General features: G+C 40.0%; 1 protein-coding gene across 2 annotated transcripts in view; it reads left to right on the top strand.

Moving 5' to 3' along the window:
* exoc6b (exocyst complex component 6B) overlaps positions 1 to 16,966 on the top strand; it is a 222,834-nt gene that overhangs the window by 140,196 nt on the left and 65,672 nt on the right. For both annotated transcript variants that reach the window (XM_059003718.1, XM_059003723.1), the window contains 2 exons: positions 5,841 to 5,982; positions 11,715 to 11,788. In XM_059003718.1, coding sequence (XP_058859701.1) covers positions 5,841 to 5,982; positions 11,715 to 11,788 — 216 coding nt within the window. The remainder of the gene's footprint in view (positions 1 to 5,840; positions 5,983 to 11,714; positions 11,789 to 16,966) is intronic.

Raw genomic sequence — 16,966 nt, 5'->3', positions numbered from 1 at the left:
CACTGGTACCTAAAATGAAAAGGTTGAAAACCACTAATATAAACATTTAACCTATTCTCAAACTTGCATGACGCCAGTATACTAATTCATGATCCCTCAAGCTCTGCTATAAATATATCCTTCCTAATGAGGAACACAAGCAGAATCACTCAGCCAACCTATATGGTAATGTCTTCACTTATAAATGAGAGGGGGACACTTTGGATTTGGCATCTTGGTGGAAAGCTAATAATGAAAATGAATGAGTCTGTTGTTAGAGGTAAATGTAATTCTATTCATTATTCATGTATTTCCTCTTATTAAGGCACAAGGAAATAGTAACCTTTTTATTAAACCAGTGTCAAATGTAATTACGATCACTGAATTAAACTCTGGCAACCCCAAGTAGATGAAGTCCAGCTTTGGGAAAGCAAGTGGTATGGGATGTCTAGGATAGCTTCAGTGGAAATGGCATTATCCACGATAAAAGCTATATTTATTGGTGCTAATTATCTGGAAACAGCTCTGTAAGGTTTAAAAATTAAGGTAAACATGGAATTAACTATTTTGTTATGCTATAACGTTGAGAGCACACCATGTTTCAAATTGTAGCAATGTGAACCATTTGTTAGTTCCAAATGCCAAACATTACTTTATACATTGAGCATTATTGTTTAAATACAGTACGTGCCACCAGTATTAACAGCGATAAGCAATTGATCAGATTACCTCAACCGCTGGAGAGACAGCCTCAGATGCTATACCGATGTTCTTGATGATCTGGAGGTATTGGAAGCTTCTCATTTGTATATACCTGGTATTTATACTCTAGTAGGCTCAGAGCCTATGCGACTATAGTTGGTTTCTGTTGTCTTATCAATTATAATTGTCAGCAGTAGAGATGAGTTACTCGGCTGTTAATCCATGCAGGTGCAACCAACCACAAACTACTCTCTTTTATAAGGTTACTGTGGTTAATTCTTTACCATAGGTCTTTTCCCCCATATATTCTTGCACATGCCTTATCAATCAACATTCTAAGCCTAAGGCCGTTATACCAAAGTCACTTTCAGCAAACTGGTTTCTGACATTCAGTCGAATCATTAACATTTCCCTACACCTCAAGAGTTAATTGTGAATCATTGCCTATAAATGCCAGAAACTAATTGTGACTAGTAGCTCCTGAACTCCTACTCAAAAAAGCTTAACATAGACTTCTAAAAAACTTAACATTGAAAAAACTAAGTTGATATTTCAGTATTGGCAATAGGTACTACTAAGAATGATTTTGCAAACATAATATAAAGACAGCTGGACGTTACAACGTAAAATAATTAAGTCATTTTAAGCAATTTACACTTTTAACAGTTTTCAGCACTATACAGTAAAAGTAAAAACATATTCATGCTAATAAATAAAACTTCCATTTGTTGTATAAAAGTTCTGTTTTATGAAACTTTTAATGATTTCCCACTTACTGGGTCCAAAAACAAAATCCTGCTTCTCTTCTCCATGGTTTAAAATGCATTCACATAACTGGTAACAGTATCCAGATGTCCAATGTTCATATTCTGTAGAGTACCTTTGCATAAGGGAATCGAGGTGTTCTGCATAGGACAAGAAATGCTAAAATTAACATTATATACTGTGTGTATAATTGTACCATGTTATGTTTCCTGTCTATATATCTGTTTTTGGCCGGTCAAGTTTTGGCAACTCAACTTCCCGAACTCCATAGAGTTCATACAGACCTGTTTTCAAATTTCAAAAAATGTATTAGAAAAATTGTGTGTGTGTGTGTGTGTGTGTATATTAGTATATATTAGTATTGATGACTAGAATATAAAGGTTTGGCACAGTGCGATAATGCAGGAGCTGTTCTCTTCCGGAGGCCCGGGTTTGAATGCTCCTCTGTGAGGAGTGAGAGTGATGGCCCCCATGCTCTTTTCCTCGTGCCAGCAGCTTGTTTTGCTGTCGCTCTGGCGCTGTCTGATTTTGGCACGGTGCATTCGGCAGGCCTGCAGTGCACATGTGCCGCACTGAGAGCCTGATTGCGGCGCAGTGCTCCATAGCTGTGTTTATATAACCCTAGAAACCAAATATACCAGTGTTTGCATGCCAGCATCCAGAACCAGCAGTTAAGACCTGCCCCTTTCTCGCTTACGGGGATAGGAGGGAAATTTGGCATACAGGATTCAGACTTGACAACAGATTTGAGTGGTATTTGACAGTCGTTAACACTAATGAACTTCTGTGGAACAGTGATATGAGATATTTAGTGCCTGTAAAGTAGACTTTACAGTCAGTATACTCAAAGTGTATAGTATACTTTATATAGTTATATTATGGTGTTTTTGAGGAAACCTGTACATTTGAATTGTGTGGTGTCTGCAATAATGGTCACCAAAATATCCTGTGTGCCACCTACCGGCATCTATTGTTGGATTTTCATTATAGATCTCTCATCCAAGTGCTAACCTTGCTCATCAGCACTAATTGATTTCCATTACATGAGAGTAGATGTTAAAACTTCATGCTGATTTGAACTTGGCTCTCGCCAAGATAAACACCAACTAAGACGTAGCTTCACAGTAAACTAATGTGATCCATATGTGTCTCCATCCATTTGCGCTTCCTTCCATATGATGATGTAGATATCCTTTTGTCTGGTGTTGATGGCTGAAGTGTAATGCTGGCTCCAGGGATCAGCTTATTGCCTTCCTAGCGCATCAGCACACATAACGGCTGCGATGCTGGCTCCGGGGATCAACCATAGTGCGGTCTCCCCAGCGCATCAGCATGACAACCGTCTGGATTGAGCTAAGTAGGGTACAAAATACTCGGTGTTTCATCGACTAGCCCACGACACCTCAAGAGGGCTTGACGGTGATTCTGGCGTCCCAGCATCACCCCCCTCCGTCCCCCACTCAACTCAGCCCAGCTTACTTACCTGTACATCAGCGTTTCTTTCTTTCTATTGTCTTTCTAGTTCTTTCTAATATGTACCAAGGCACTTAATGGTGGTCAGTGTACAAATGGATGAGAACATTCAGCTAAGTGACCCCCAGGACTGCATCCAGATACCTCTTGAAGGATTTCAGTAAAGCAGCAGCTATTTTTTTGCCTTGTCAGTGCTCTAAAAGATAAAAAATGATTCAGCAAACCATGTCATACCCTAACCACCCTTTATGTAAAGAAGTGTCACCTACCCTCTTTCGTAGTGTGTGTATGTGTGGTGGGGGAGGGGGGGTCGTTGTTGTAAAAGACACGACCCTCCTTTAGCAATATGGAAACACTTGCATGAGTACCTGTGTTGCAAATCTTCCACGTGGATAAATAGAAAGATACAGTTTCTCTGTTTTCCAGGAGAGAGAGAAGAAAAGCTTGTCCCCCTATTCCAGCCCCCAGCCTCTAGCCCCCACCCTCCATTTTATAATAAGCCTAGTCTACAGAAAAAACTAAGCAATTCAGCATATGGTGCTTGGCCAAAGGAAAAGAGAAAGAGATAGTTTTGAAAAATGAGTGGACAGGGATTACATACACACAAATAATAATAACTTACAATTCAGTGGGCTGTCATGTTCGTTTGGCTTCCAGAGTTGGAGAATGTCTACTTTCTCTGTGTCCTATTACCTGCTAAATGAGATTTGAGAAGAGAGGAAATTCTTTAATTTGAAGGAAAGGGGACAGAGTGGGGTACTCCAGTGGATATAGTTTAGAATCCAAGGCATTACACTCAATGGGAAAGTGCAGGAGATGATGGTCTACTTGACACAATCGCTGCAGTCAGACCGCGGAGGGGGGGGGGTCTGCAGATGAACTGGCCTGTCTGTTCTATTAAGGGGGGTCGTAATAAAGCACAGCTCAGTTTATTAACTCACGGAGACCCAGCAAGGGAAGAGACCAGTCTGATAATTACTCCCAGAGACTAAACGTCTCATTTTCAGTGAAGTCCCAAGAGGTCCAGCATGACGATAGTTTCCTGCTATAGTTTCTTTAAACATAAGTATTCCTCGCTGCGTATGTGGTGGAGCTGCCCTTACATACTGATGTCACCCATTTGAGGTTTAACTAAATATAGTAGATAGAGAATTAATTAACCATTTGTTATGAAAATTGGTTAGTAAATTGTTCAGGACAATTTATTGAGAGTATCAGAATCTGTGTTGTGTGTGTGTGTGTGTGTATATATGTATATATATATATATATATATATATATATATATATATATATATATATATATATATATATATATATATATATATAGTAAATGTGGACTGGAGAGGAGGCTTGTTGTGGGAAGCTATGGCCCCCGAGGGAAGAACTGTAGTTACCAACAGGGGTCAATAATGACCCAAAGCAGCAGGCTGAGGCCATTGTTCCCTGGAGGTAACTATAGTTCTTCCTGAGGGGCCTTTAGTTTCCCACTATGAGCCGAGGTCTGCAGTCAATATTTGTTTTCTGAATCAGTCAAGAAAGTGAAGCAAGTTTGTGTACTAAATATGATTTTATATATTTAGTTTAAATGTAGCTGTTACAGAACAAATACATAAATAACATCAATAAATAAATACCATGAACATGATAATTCATAAGTATTGCATTTAAATAACATTTGAAGTACATTCTAAATTGCAATAAATAATAAAGCACATAAAACAAGTAAAGGTGTTTTTTTTTAAATCTTCAGGTGGCAGCGGTTCCTTATGGTGTCTCCTTTCCCTTCTCTTTAGTTGTGTAAGCATAGCGGTGAACATTGTATTGGAATGCGGGATTCTTCACTGTCTTTATTTGCAACTTGTAAAATGTCCTTAATGTCCACAGCGCATAGTTATTAAGGTTTTTTTGGCACTGAATTGTCCATCTGAATTTATCACTGCAGCATTGAATTCTAAAGTCTGTTGAGTTTGTGAGCGTTGTATTTATTTACATCAAGTTGGATTTGTTTGAATTTTAGGAAGTCAAAAAACACTGAAAGCAAAGTTTTTTATGGCTATTTTATTGTTTGAAGCATCTTTGTTTTGTATTATATTTTGTAATTAATTTTCTGTTATGTCACAAAATTGCTGTCAAGGAGGTTGAGATGCCATTTTGCTTTGTTGTGTGAAAAGAGGAAGGACGCTCAGCATGAGGACATAATTTGAGGGAGTTTGTAAAAAGAAAAAAAAAAACAAAAAAACCTATAGACCGTAACAGCGTCACAGGGGTAATAGTTGGATCTATTTTTGGTCATGTGATGAGGTTTTAACCAGTCACATGCCAGAATTTCTAAGGACTGATTATATATATATATATATATATATATATATATATATATATATATATATATATAAATAAAATCAGGATCCTCTCCATTGGTCTGTCCATCCATAAGTACTTACACTGGATGTAGGTCATGGGTCATATACTTTTCCCTGAGGCTGATTTCAATACAATACACAGAAAATGGACTGTGCACTCAGAATTTCAGTTCCTACAGAGACTATTCAAGGTCTACCTTGAGCCTTGGAAATTAATTATTTAGTAGTGAAAAACATAGATTAGGTCCACAGCTCTATTATCTTTACCAGCATAATCACAAATGTTTTGATATTTTTTCTTAAGTTCAGGTCAGTTTAGCACCAGAATTTTGGTTCCTATAACCTCCATAGGAACTTGTATTCCAAGGGCACAGTTGCATGAGGAGTGGTATCATGTAACATGCCGCTAGCAGAAAAAACTGAAGGTAATTTAATTAATTTTAGAAGATGTTTGTCATTTAATTTATTACGTTTCTTTTCGTATTTTCATGGCTACAACCCAGGCCTGTGGTGGCGTGCAATTTGTTGTGTTGCTTATGAAGTGATTCCTGTCTTTGCAGGGTAAAGTGGCCCAGACTGCTTGCATGTCTGCCTGCAAGCACCTCTCCACATCCCTGCTGCAGCTGCTGCTGGAGTCCGAGGTGAAGCAGATCTCCATGGGTGCCTTGCAGCAGTTCAACATCGACGTCAAGGAGTGCGAGCGTAAGTACTCGCCATTGCCAGTTCCACCTGCCCCAGTGTCTCAACATCCCCAGATTTATAGACAGAGAAGGGACCCAGATGATATAAAATACAGCACAGGGTGGAAATGCAGAACAGTTTGTCCATTCTTGTTTTTACTATGAGTTTAGTAAGACGTACCTGAGCTTGTTACCTTCACACTGGGGCTAATCAAGCACGTATTAAGTTCTGGAATGTGTGAAACTGCTGTGCAATAAGAGTCTTATTTCCATCCCTGTAGCATGGAAATTGAATTGTTTGAAGATTCAGAAAGTAGTAATGGTGTTAGCAGCTCCATGTCATTTTAGCACAACTATAATTTATCAATATATTGTGTTATTTGGTTTCTTGACATAATTGTACAGAAGTATGGAAAATGTAGGCAAGTCACCTAGTAAACCCAATGTAGTGTAAATCTGAGCATGTGTCACTACGTCTTGGAAGAATGCATGAATGCCTATCCCCTACCATACTTGCCATTTCTGTTCCAGGAAAAAAAAAAGTGGGGGAGAGGTTATACAGTATTGTAGCGATCTCGGTTAACGCAAGCAGGCACATCACACAGGGCGAGGCAATCCACACAGGCGGAGGGCAGACGCGAACCCGGGACCTCTCGCACTAAATCATGGCGCCGATACCGATGTACAAAATGTCTAGCATTGAAACATTTATTTTTTTGACAATGGTGGACCATGTTTTAACAATAATAACTCTGCCACTGGGAGCCTGATAACGTGACAGACTGACAGACAGACGTGAGTATAGCCTTCTGTCAGCCCAGCATCAAACTGGAACGTCAGATCATCTCTTTATTTGAAATGAACTAAGGGAAAATATCAGTTCTCTTTCTTTTTGCTTTTGTTATTCCTGTCTGGACATCTCAGTTTTCCATGATATCCCTGAGGCCAGTTGAAATTAAGTGAATGGTTTTCTTTCAGGCAGGCAGACCAAGAAAAGAGAGCAAAGGGGATGTAATTATTTTCATTACTAAAAAGGTTACTTAAGAATTGAGGCTAGAGACTTAAAGAAAATGATTTGTCCAAAGGATAAAAAAACCAAAAAAAAAAACAATAATAATATTATTCATTAAGTGTTGGAGAGTGTGATTAGCGCTTAGGGGGCTAATGAAAATAAAGCAGGTTTTTTTGTTGTTGGATCTGCAGATTCAGTTAAGCAAACTTGCTGACTTTATATTCACTCTGTTTTAACCTCATTCAAAAAAGTCAGGGGAAAGTCAGGTTATTCATCAGAGACCGCAGAGTGGAGTCTGGATTTTAGGCACCACTGCTGCTGTTGCTGGATTTAGTTGCAGAATATGCTTTAGCAGAGAAGCTGCTGTGCTTCTGCTGGTCAGTGCCCTGGTCAGCTTGCTTGTTAACTGGCTGATAGAGTCCTCTTTCTTACAATGATTGTCACTTCAATGCCATGTTTCTTGTTAGTTTTGTTACGTCAACAGTATGATTTTACTTTTAAGAACATTTCATAGCACTTTGTGAAATGGCATGTACTATCATACTAAGATTTAGTCAGGTTTATAGACAGATATTTCTGTAGAAGTATTAAACTCTTTGTCTACATATCTGTCTAATGATTTTTCCACATATTTTTCTATTTAGAAAACACAGTTAAATAAACTTAAAAACGGACACATTTTCTAAGGAAGTCTAAAATAAATGTTAGTCTGGAGCCAAACTAAATGCCTATATTTGTCTAGCACCTATCTATGTGTGGTGCACTGATATGTATGTCAAGCTGTATTATATTTAAATATGTTAGAGTGACTAGCTTCAAAAGTGTTTACCGTCATTCTTGATAAATCAGGTCTACATGTCTTATTTATTACACATAATTGCACAATAATTAGCCTCAAAAGTAGATACAGGTTGTTTCTTAAGAGTACTTCAATATTGATTCCATATTTTTTTTCTTTAAAGTTTAGTAAATCTGTCCCGGTGAAAGTTGACAGGATCCCTCCAAACGAGAGACATTTGAGAGCTCTCCTCATGACCCTCACAGAGGTGGGGCAGAAACTACTCTCGTCTCCAAATGTGCACTAACTTTGCCTTAGAACTAACCCAACACAAGACCCCTCTTGTATCATCACTGACCCTGCCCACTCCACACATGAGGGGAGGGGTCAACACCATGCCCTACCCACTCCTGGGCCATCCCACCCGACCTGACTATCTTGATATTGAGACTGATAAAGGCACCAGTGACCGAGTGATACATCATTGTCATCCATCCCGTTGTCTTCTCAGGAGAAAGGAAACAGCATACACAGCCATTTCTTTTATGATGCCCCCTTCTATTCCCTCAATGTAATTATAGAGGCTTTGTCTTGAGTTCTGCTGATGAGTCCAGAAAATTAAGAAAGCGGGGCCTCAGAAAGGGGGTCCTGGGGCAAAGCAGTTAAAGGTATCTGATAGTAAGCAATACTGCGTATAGACTGACCCCACACGAGTCAACACCTCCATAGCTTTAGAAGGTCAGGTCTCCACATCTTGATTCTTGAGCAGTCTCCATCTCTGATTCAACATGACTGTTAGCAGTTATGCCATTCTATGCAAACAGGTGGTCAATCCTTCTGACCCTTTTTAGTTGCCCATTCACGTAGGTCCCAAGTTTTATCAACAGGAGGGGAGGGGAGGGGGGGGGGAGCAGGGAGGGGAGGGAGGAGGGGACAGAGGTGGAGGGAGGGGGAGAGGGAGGAGGAGGGGAGGGGACAGAGGTGGAGGGAGGGGGAGGGGGAGAGGAGGAGAGGGGGAGGGAGAAGGGGAGGGGAGGGGAGGGAGAAGGGGAGGGGAGGGGAGGGAGGGAGGCGAGGGGAGAGAGGGAGGCGGAGAGAGGGAGGCGGGGGGAGGGGGGCGGAGAGAGGGAGGCGGGGGGAGGGGGGCGAGGGGAGAGAGGGAGGCGGGGGGAGGGAGGCGGGGGGAGGGGGGCGAGGGGAGAGAGGGAGGTGGGGGGAGGGAGGCGAGGGGAGAGAGGGAGGTGGGGGGGGAGGGGAGGGGTACCCCCTCTTCCTCTTCCTCTTCCTCTTCCTCTTCCTCAAGAACATTTTGGACAATGATTCATTTGACCTAAATTATTCAAATTATATAATTTGCAACTTGAATTAAGAACCCATCAGTGAATGGAGTGTACATACAATCTGAACTCTATAAACAAGACCATCTTGTGCCTGATAACTAGGGGGACGCACTGAGGCTGGGAACCAGTCAAGATTGACCTTAAATCAAATCTTGCATTTAAGTTTTATTTTGCAGGTTTCACAATGACTGTCACTGCTCTGCGGGTATTAATTTCTGGGTCACTTGGGTGGTCTGATTCAGCATTTCATTTTGTAAGATGAAAGTAATGAAAGCTCATCCTGAGTTTAAATTGCGTATTATACATGTATCTATGTATGTATGTATGTATATTACATATATCTTATGAAGCGCATATCCAATTGAAACCACTTATCCTAATGTACTTGGTTAAATCCTCATGGCAAAATAAAATCCCTATTATAAACATTTGGGACAACACTAGATTGTAAACTGGGTTGTCATAATTGATCTTTAGTTTCAAGCTGAAACCCATTTACCAGACCAGCCTTTAAATAATCCCTGTATTAGCAATGTTCTTTTGGTTGGGTCTGATAGCTCAACAAATTGTGCCATCTGATGCTTATATTAAAGTCAGCCACACAGGTCTTAGTGATCTCTCATTATTAAAGTGCAGAGTACCTTGTCTGTCCCCACAGATGTCAAAACATCCTTTTCCAACGTGGTTCATGGTGTTGCGGTTGTGTCCTGTAAGAAGCACATAAGAAAGAAGCACATACAAAGACCATGTGAATAACGTGACAAGCAAATAAATCTGTCATTACACCCACATGTAAGCCAGAAAAGCATTATGAAAATAGCTTCCAGTACAATGGTCATGATTTGTTTAATAGAAGAGCTGTATAATATTCAAGGGAAAAAATCCCTCAACGATGTAATCACTTGTTTACACAGATTATCTGTCTGCACCAGAATCGTTCATTAAATCTATGTGAGCTGTAGTACTTTACAATGCAAGGCTAATTGCTTGAGTTTCACTCGTTAAAAGCCATGAGTATTAGCTGTTGGCTTATTCCTGGAGCTAAGATCATGGTTCAATCAACCAGTTAACTACCCTTACTGTAGCAGGCATTCCCACCCTTATATTTACTGTTCATAAATTCCTCACTTTAAGGAATACCCATGGTGTACTGTTGAACAGATTGAGGTTTCTGCTCCCAGGTCCCATGCACACCAACACTTTCAATGACAAAGGCAATGCAGGTTAAACATTTGTCTACTTGACTTTCTGGATTTGATCAGCCTTATACCCACTAAGATAAGCCACAGCTAGATTTTTTTTTTGACATTTTACTGGGGAATCACCCTGGATTCTGCGGTTATCCCGGGGTTAGTCCTAGAAATAAGTGGTTAATGCACTCAGAGTGGATTCACTGGTATGTAAAATGCTCTTAAAAAAATAAAATAAAATAAAAAGAATCAGTCTGTTAGTTTCTTATTAATTTTGCTTTTCAATATGGGATTTGAATGTTTAAAGTTGTCAATGAGGTTCTGCTAATGCTGACCAGGATTAGAAGATCTCTTAGTGCTGTAAAGAAATATGTAGTCTGATTTCCGTCAAATGGATCATATATGTTGTTAAACCCCATTGATAGAATTTATTTTTTATATCTTTATGCACTCCCCTATAAACCTGAAATAGCAAATAGGCATTTACACTGATGGCTGCAATGTCCAGAATGTTTGTCTACTTGACTTCTATTTTGATCTAATACAAAATTTGATCCGCTAGCATTTCTGTCGCCTTGAGGACCAGCGTTGCGGCCCCAGTCCCTCTTTGTTCCAATAGGTGGCAGTGCTAGACTGCTGTGCCAAATATAATAGAACGCACAAGAAGATAATTGGCCACAAAGTTTTCCTTTTAGTTTATTCTCAGTTGAATCCTCAGTAAACAAATCCAGGCCAAGCTGTAACCTACCTGTCAGACCCCTGAATTCAGGAAGCAAGTACAAAACACCACTGTTTATGTTTTTGTGTTTGTTGTTGTTTTGTTTGTTTTTTTCTCCTCCTAAAAGGTTCTGGTGGGGTATTTTTTGGAGACTTTAATAGACTATAATAGGCACCCAGAAAGATGTCTGCAAAAATAACAAAAAAAAAACAAAAACATAAATAAATAAAATAAAATAAAATAAATTTAAAAGGGCAAGCATATCCTTTGCAGACTGTGGAAACCAAAAGCTTTTGGGGAAAAATGAAAGGGATTTTCACAGATTTATGTGCATTTTAATTTTTTTGTTTTTTGTTGTATGACTGAACTTGTTTACCCCCTTCTTTTCAAGGAAAACACCAAGCCAGAACCCCCCTGCCTGCCCGCCTGCTGAAGGGCTAGGACATTGCCCATGGGAATGAGATTCAGGTCGAATTGGTACAGCCCCCCCTCCCACACACCCCACCCCTCAGCTGTCAAGGCGGCTGGGAATTAATGCCGTTTTGATGACACAAATTTTGAAGGGTGAACAAAGCGGTGGCAGGCCCGGAGACATGACTCCTTAGTACGGCTGCCCTTCTCTCCCCCGGCCTTCGTTGTCCCCGCTGTCATCCGTCTGCCAATCTCCCTGTCCATGCTATTTAATGTCCCTCTTTATCTTCTCTGCTTTCCCACAGGCTTTGCCAGATCGGGGCCAGTGCCTGGGTTTCAGGGGGACACTTTGTTGTTGGCCTTCATCGACTTGAGACAAGTAGGTCTTTGTCTTTTTGCTCCTTTTGCTTACCCCCCCCGAGTTTTGTTTTGAAGTTTTTTTTTTTTTTTTTTGTCTGTCGTTTATGTATAAGACTTGCTTTTGAGCAGTTTGGTACTTTCATACACAAGAAAAGCCTACCCCCCCTCCCTGCCTTCCTCCCTCCACTCCCGTTTTGAAACCTATTTTGCGTTTGCATAGCTTTTCTCTCTCTCATTCCCCCCTCTCTTGCTCTCTCATTCAGTCGATCTCTCTTCTGTTTATGAATTTTGATTTGGCTTTGGAGTGAGGGGTTAAAGGTACAAACCCCTAGTTGACCCCCAGCTATGGCTAGTGGCTGAAGAGCCTTGAATGTGATTCCACTGACTTAGTGAGGAAAGACTGAGCATGTGAGGAGCCCTTTCTGTGTAATAGTGCTTGCAGAGAGAGAAAGAGAGGGAGGGAGGGAGATGGGGTGGCTTTTTTTCATATAAATTGTTGAGTAAAGAAATTTGCATCCATCTCTCCGACAAAGTGTCTGTTTATAAGGAAGGACACACAATAGGCCTCGGCCCCTCTTTTGCTTACCTCAGCGTGAGCTCTTATTGTGGGGCTGTCAATCTAAGCAGGTACCAACGCTTCCTGGCAAGTTAGTCTGGAGATTTGGTTTGAGTGTATATGTCTGTGGGGGTGGAAATGTATGCCATTAATTCTGGATAGAATGATGACCGTATTGATTTCTTTAAACAAGAAGAAGCTAAACAAAAAAAGAGAGAGAAGGAACCTGCATCCGTGTCATTGCTTCAGTTTCGAAGATGGATGAGCTCGGAGAAGAAGTATGAATGAAATCGCAGCCAGTGACGGATGCGGCTTTCATCCTTTTAAAACAATCTGGTTTTGTCTCTACTGGCATAATGATGCAGTACCCCTTGTTTTTTTTTTTTTTGTTTTGTTTATTTCGGGAACTAACACCGTTTTTTTTTTTGTTTTTTTTTATATAAACCAAAAAAAATGAGAAGCATTCAGATAACTTTTTTTTTTTTCTTTGAATCCAAGCAGGATTTAAGCCCTTTTCATTTTTTTTTTTTAATTATAATTTCAAAGAGAAAAACGATTCATAATCTGCTGTCTCTTTTATTTATTTATTTTTTTGGGGGGGGGGATTCCATCCTGTGGAACTGAAGAAATGACCTGTGTGTTTTGCTTCAGACATTGAAAGGAATAGATAAATCATCTTGATAGGAGTTTGTTGGAGACTTCCTTATGCCCTGTGATGGTACGGGGCAAGTGTGCAACTCCCGGCACTTCTGCAAATAGAAAATGTAGCCAGTGTCCTAGTTTTCCATTTCTTGATAGCTTTTCTTTTAATTGTGTAATCGTGCGAAAGTGCAGACTCTAGTACAGGACATCTCATTATACTATGATAGTCTTCTTTCCAGCAGTGTTTTTTTATTTTTTTAATTTACAAGCGTGTAACTTTAAAGTCGTGGTGGTAAAAGTCTGTCATTTTGAACAGTGCGCAGACCATCAAAGGGTAAATGTTCAAATTATTTAGGTCCACATCCGTTCATACTTCTGGCTCTGCATTCTTTTACATAGTTTGTGTAGTACAGCTCTTTGAGACACTTGCATTGAATGCACTTTAGTCAATGGTATTGAATTGTGAGAAGGAGGAAGAATGATTTGGTGGACAGGCCTGAGGGAATGTAGAGAGGCACTGAGCTTAAAGGAATGAGCCAAAGGGTGACAGAACTGAATTTATTTAGCCTTATAACGAAAGGGGGGGTGGGGGGAGGCTTGATTGAACAGAGGACACAGTTGGATATTAAGTGGAGACAGACTTCTTTACACAGAAAGTGGTGTGAGTATGGAATGGGTTACCTTGTCATGTTATTGATGCTGAATCACTGGGATCCTTCAAGACCCAACCTGACAAAGTTTTGATAATCAACCAGCTACTAGGAAAACGGGATGAGTATTGATGAGCGGAATAGCCTCCTCTCGTTAGGACATTTTCTAATGTTTCTCTCTCTATCTTTTAAATAATTACATACTTGCCTGACTACCTGATATGTTGTGCCTGCTTTAGTAACCCACATTCCTAATATTATCCCCGCTAAATACTGTACATTAATATATATATATATATATATATATATATATATATATATATATATATATATAACACTGCTGTGCAAAAGTCTTAGACATGTTGCAATTTACCCAAAGCCTCCACTAGTGTTTTCTACTATTATAACAACCTTGACTTGCATAAAGAAGGAAAAACATTGAGTGAAATATATAAATAAGAAAAGTAATTGATAAACTGGAAACTTGTTATATTAGTAATTAGCTACAATGTTTTGGCTTCCACCTCTAGATAGCATGGTAGAAATATCTAGGTAGACGGATGCTGTTGTTTAAGCCTCAAAGTTTGAAAGTTGCAGAAACTACACTTGAGAATACTAAATCATTTTAAAGGAATTCATTTCAAGAGTCCTTCAAACCACTGGTGGTGAGTGTGGCTTCATCTCTGGCCTCCTTCCATCCCAGTCTGGAATTCGAATCATCTCTAATTTAAACATTACTTTACTAGATATGTCATCAGATCTGCACATGCCTGACTTCACATTTCAAGAAGCCCGTCTTGCTGGCAGTGGCAGCGGTGAAGCTTGATCCTCCTTCTCTGGGCAAGCTTAGGCTCAGTTTTGGAGAGAGAGAACCAGTCTGACATTTGAACTGTGCAGTAATAAAAAGGAAAATGACAGAGATAGCTCTTCCTCTGTATTTCGAGTTAATATATATATATACACACACCCACACAGTATTGTTCAGAGAAGGTGATACCAAGATATTTAGTAAGTAAAGGGTGACACAGAAAGAAAATGGATAACCCAATTCTCACCCCAAGTCTTGCTTTAAATCATTTTTTTGTTTCCAAACTTTTGAACATATATATATATATACAGTACTGTGCAAAAGTTTGAGGCAGGTGTGAAGAAATGCTTTAAAGTAAGAATGCTTTCAAAAATAGACATGTTAATAGTTTATATTTATCAATTAACAAAATGCAAAGTGAGTGAACATCAAATCAATATTTGGTGTGACCACCCTTTGCCTTCAAAACAGCATCAATTCTTCTAGGTACACTTGCACACAGTTTTTGAAGGAACTCGGCGGGTAGGTTGGCCCAAACATCTTGGAGAACTAACCTTCTTCATGTAATCCCAGGCAGACTTGATGATGTTGAGATCAGGGCTCTGTGGGGGCCATACCATCACTTCCAGGACTCCTTGTTCTTCTTTACGCTGAAGATAGTTCTTAATGACTTTCGCTGTATGTTTGGGGTCGTTGTCATGCTGCAGAATAAATTTGGGGCCAATCAGATGCCTCCCTGATGGTATTGCATGATGGATAAGTATCTGCCTGTACTTCTCAGCATTGAGGAGACCATTAATTCTGACCAAATCCCCAACTCCATTTGCAGAAATGCAGCCCCAAACTTGCAAGGAACCTCCACCATGCTTCACTGTTGCCTGCAGACACTCATTCGTGTACCGCTTTCCAGCCCTTCGGTGAACAAACTGCCTTCTGCTACAGCCAAATATTTCAAATTTTGACTCATCAGTCCACAGCACCTGCTGCCATTTTTCTGCACCCCAGTTCCTGTGTTTTCGTGCATAGCTGAGTCGCTTGGCCTTGTTTCCACGTCGGAGGTATGGCTTTTTGGCCGCAAGTCTTCCATGAAGGCCACTTCTGACCAGACTTCTCCGGACAGTAGATGGGTGTACCAGGGTCCCACTGTTTTCTGCCAATTCTGAGCTGATGGCACTGCTGGACATCTTCCGATTGTGAAGGGAAGTAAGCATGATGTGTCTTTCATCTGCTGCAGTAAGTTTCCTTGGACGACCACTGCGTCTACGGTCCTCAACGTTGCCCGTTTCTTTGTGCTTCTTCAAAAGAGCTTGGACAGCACATCTGGAAACCCCTGTCTGCCTTGAAATTTCTGCCTGGGAGAGACCTTGCTGATGCAGTAGAACTACCTTGTGTCTTGTTGCTGTGCTCAGTCTTGCCATGGTGTATGACTTTTGACAGTAAACTGTCTTCAGCAACTTCACCTTGTTAGCTGAGTTTGGCTGTTCCTCACCCAGTTTTATTCCTCCTACACAGCTGTTTCTGTTTCAGTTAATGATTGTGTTTCAACCTACATATTGAATTGATGATCATTAGCACCTGTTTGGTATAATTGTTTAATCATACACCTGACTATATGCCTACAAAATCCCTGACTTTGTGCAAGTGTACCTAGAGTAATTGATGCTGTTTTGAAGGCAAAGGGTGGTCACACCAAATATGGATTTGATTTAGATTTTTCTTCTGTTCACTCAATTTGCATTTAGTTAATTGATAAATATAATCTATTAACATGTCTATTTTTGAAAGCATTCTTACTTTACTGCATTTTTTCACACCTGCCTAAAACTTTTGCACAGTACTGTATGTGTATATATATATATATATATATATATATATATATAATATAGAGGACACATTTACATTATCAAGCAGTTATCACACGCTAAACATTAGGGTGTAGGCTCTTGGATTATCAGTTGCAAAGAGAAATCGATTGTAGAGTGTGCAGTGTAGTTTTGGGTTTGTTTACTGTATTATAAAGTATGTTACATCTGCTCAGTCGATTGTGTCTGCACTGCACCTCATTCTTGCATTCTTGCACTCTGGGATAACCACACGTCTCATCAGTCCATTATTAATGATTGGTGATCAGTAGCTAACTTCAGTGTGTCAGATCTCTTAAAGATTAACTCATGATTCACTAAAGGTTCAATGAGGAATCCCTGACACAGCACAATCTACACCTGCTCGTCCCTTTTTGCCAGTGCAAATGGAATTTAGCCATTCTTCCGAAAGAACGTCATGGGAATCTGTATTGTTTAGAGTAGAAAGGGCCTTGATAGAACGTCTGTTTTTTGCTGCTTATTGCAAAAAATTGCCCAGAATCCTCTTGTGAAATTTGCTTAAGATTCCCGTAGGATTACATTTGGAATTATTTTCACGAATTGATAGTAGAGTTGGGCACATTACTGGACTATATCACAGCAATTATATAGGTATTCTTTGAAACAGTTTAGTCCTTGTATTGTAGGAGTGTGTTCTGACCCTTTGTGCAGCTTGTCT

This window comes from Acipenser ruthenus, chromosome 2, assembly GCF_902713425.1.
Source record: "Acipenser ruthenus chromosome 2, fAciRut3.2 maternal haplotype, whole genome shotgun sequence".
Lineage (NCBI taxonomy): Eukaryota > Metazoa > Chordata > Actinopteri > Acipenseriformes > Acipenseridae > Acipenser > Acipenser ruthenus.
Note: the sequence above shows the minus strand (reverse complement) of the source record. Positions and strands in the feature narration are given on the sequence as shown.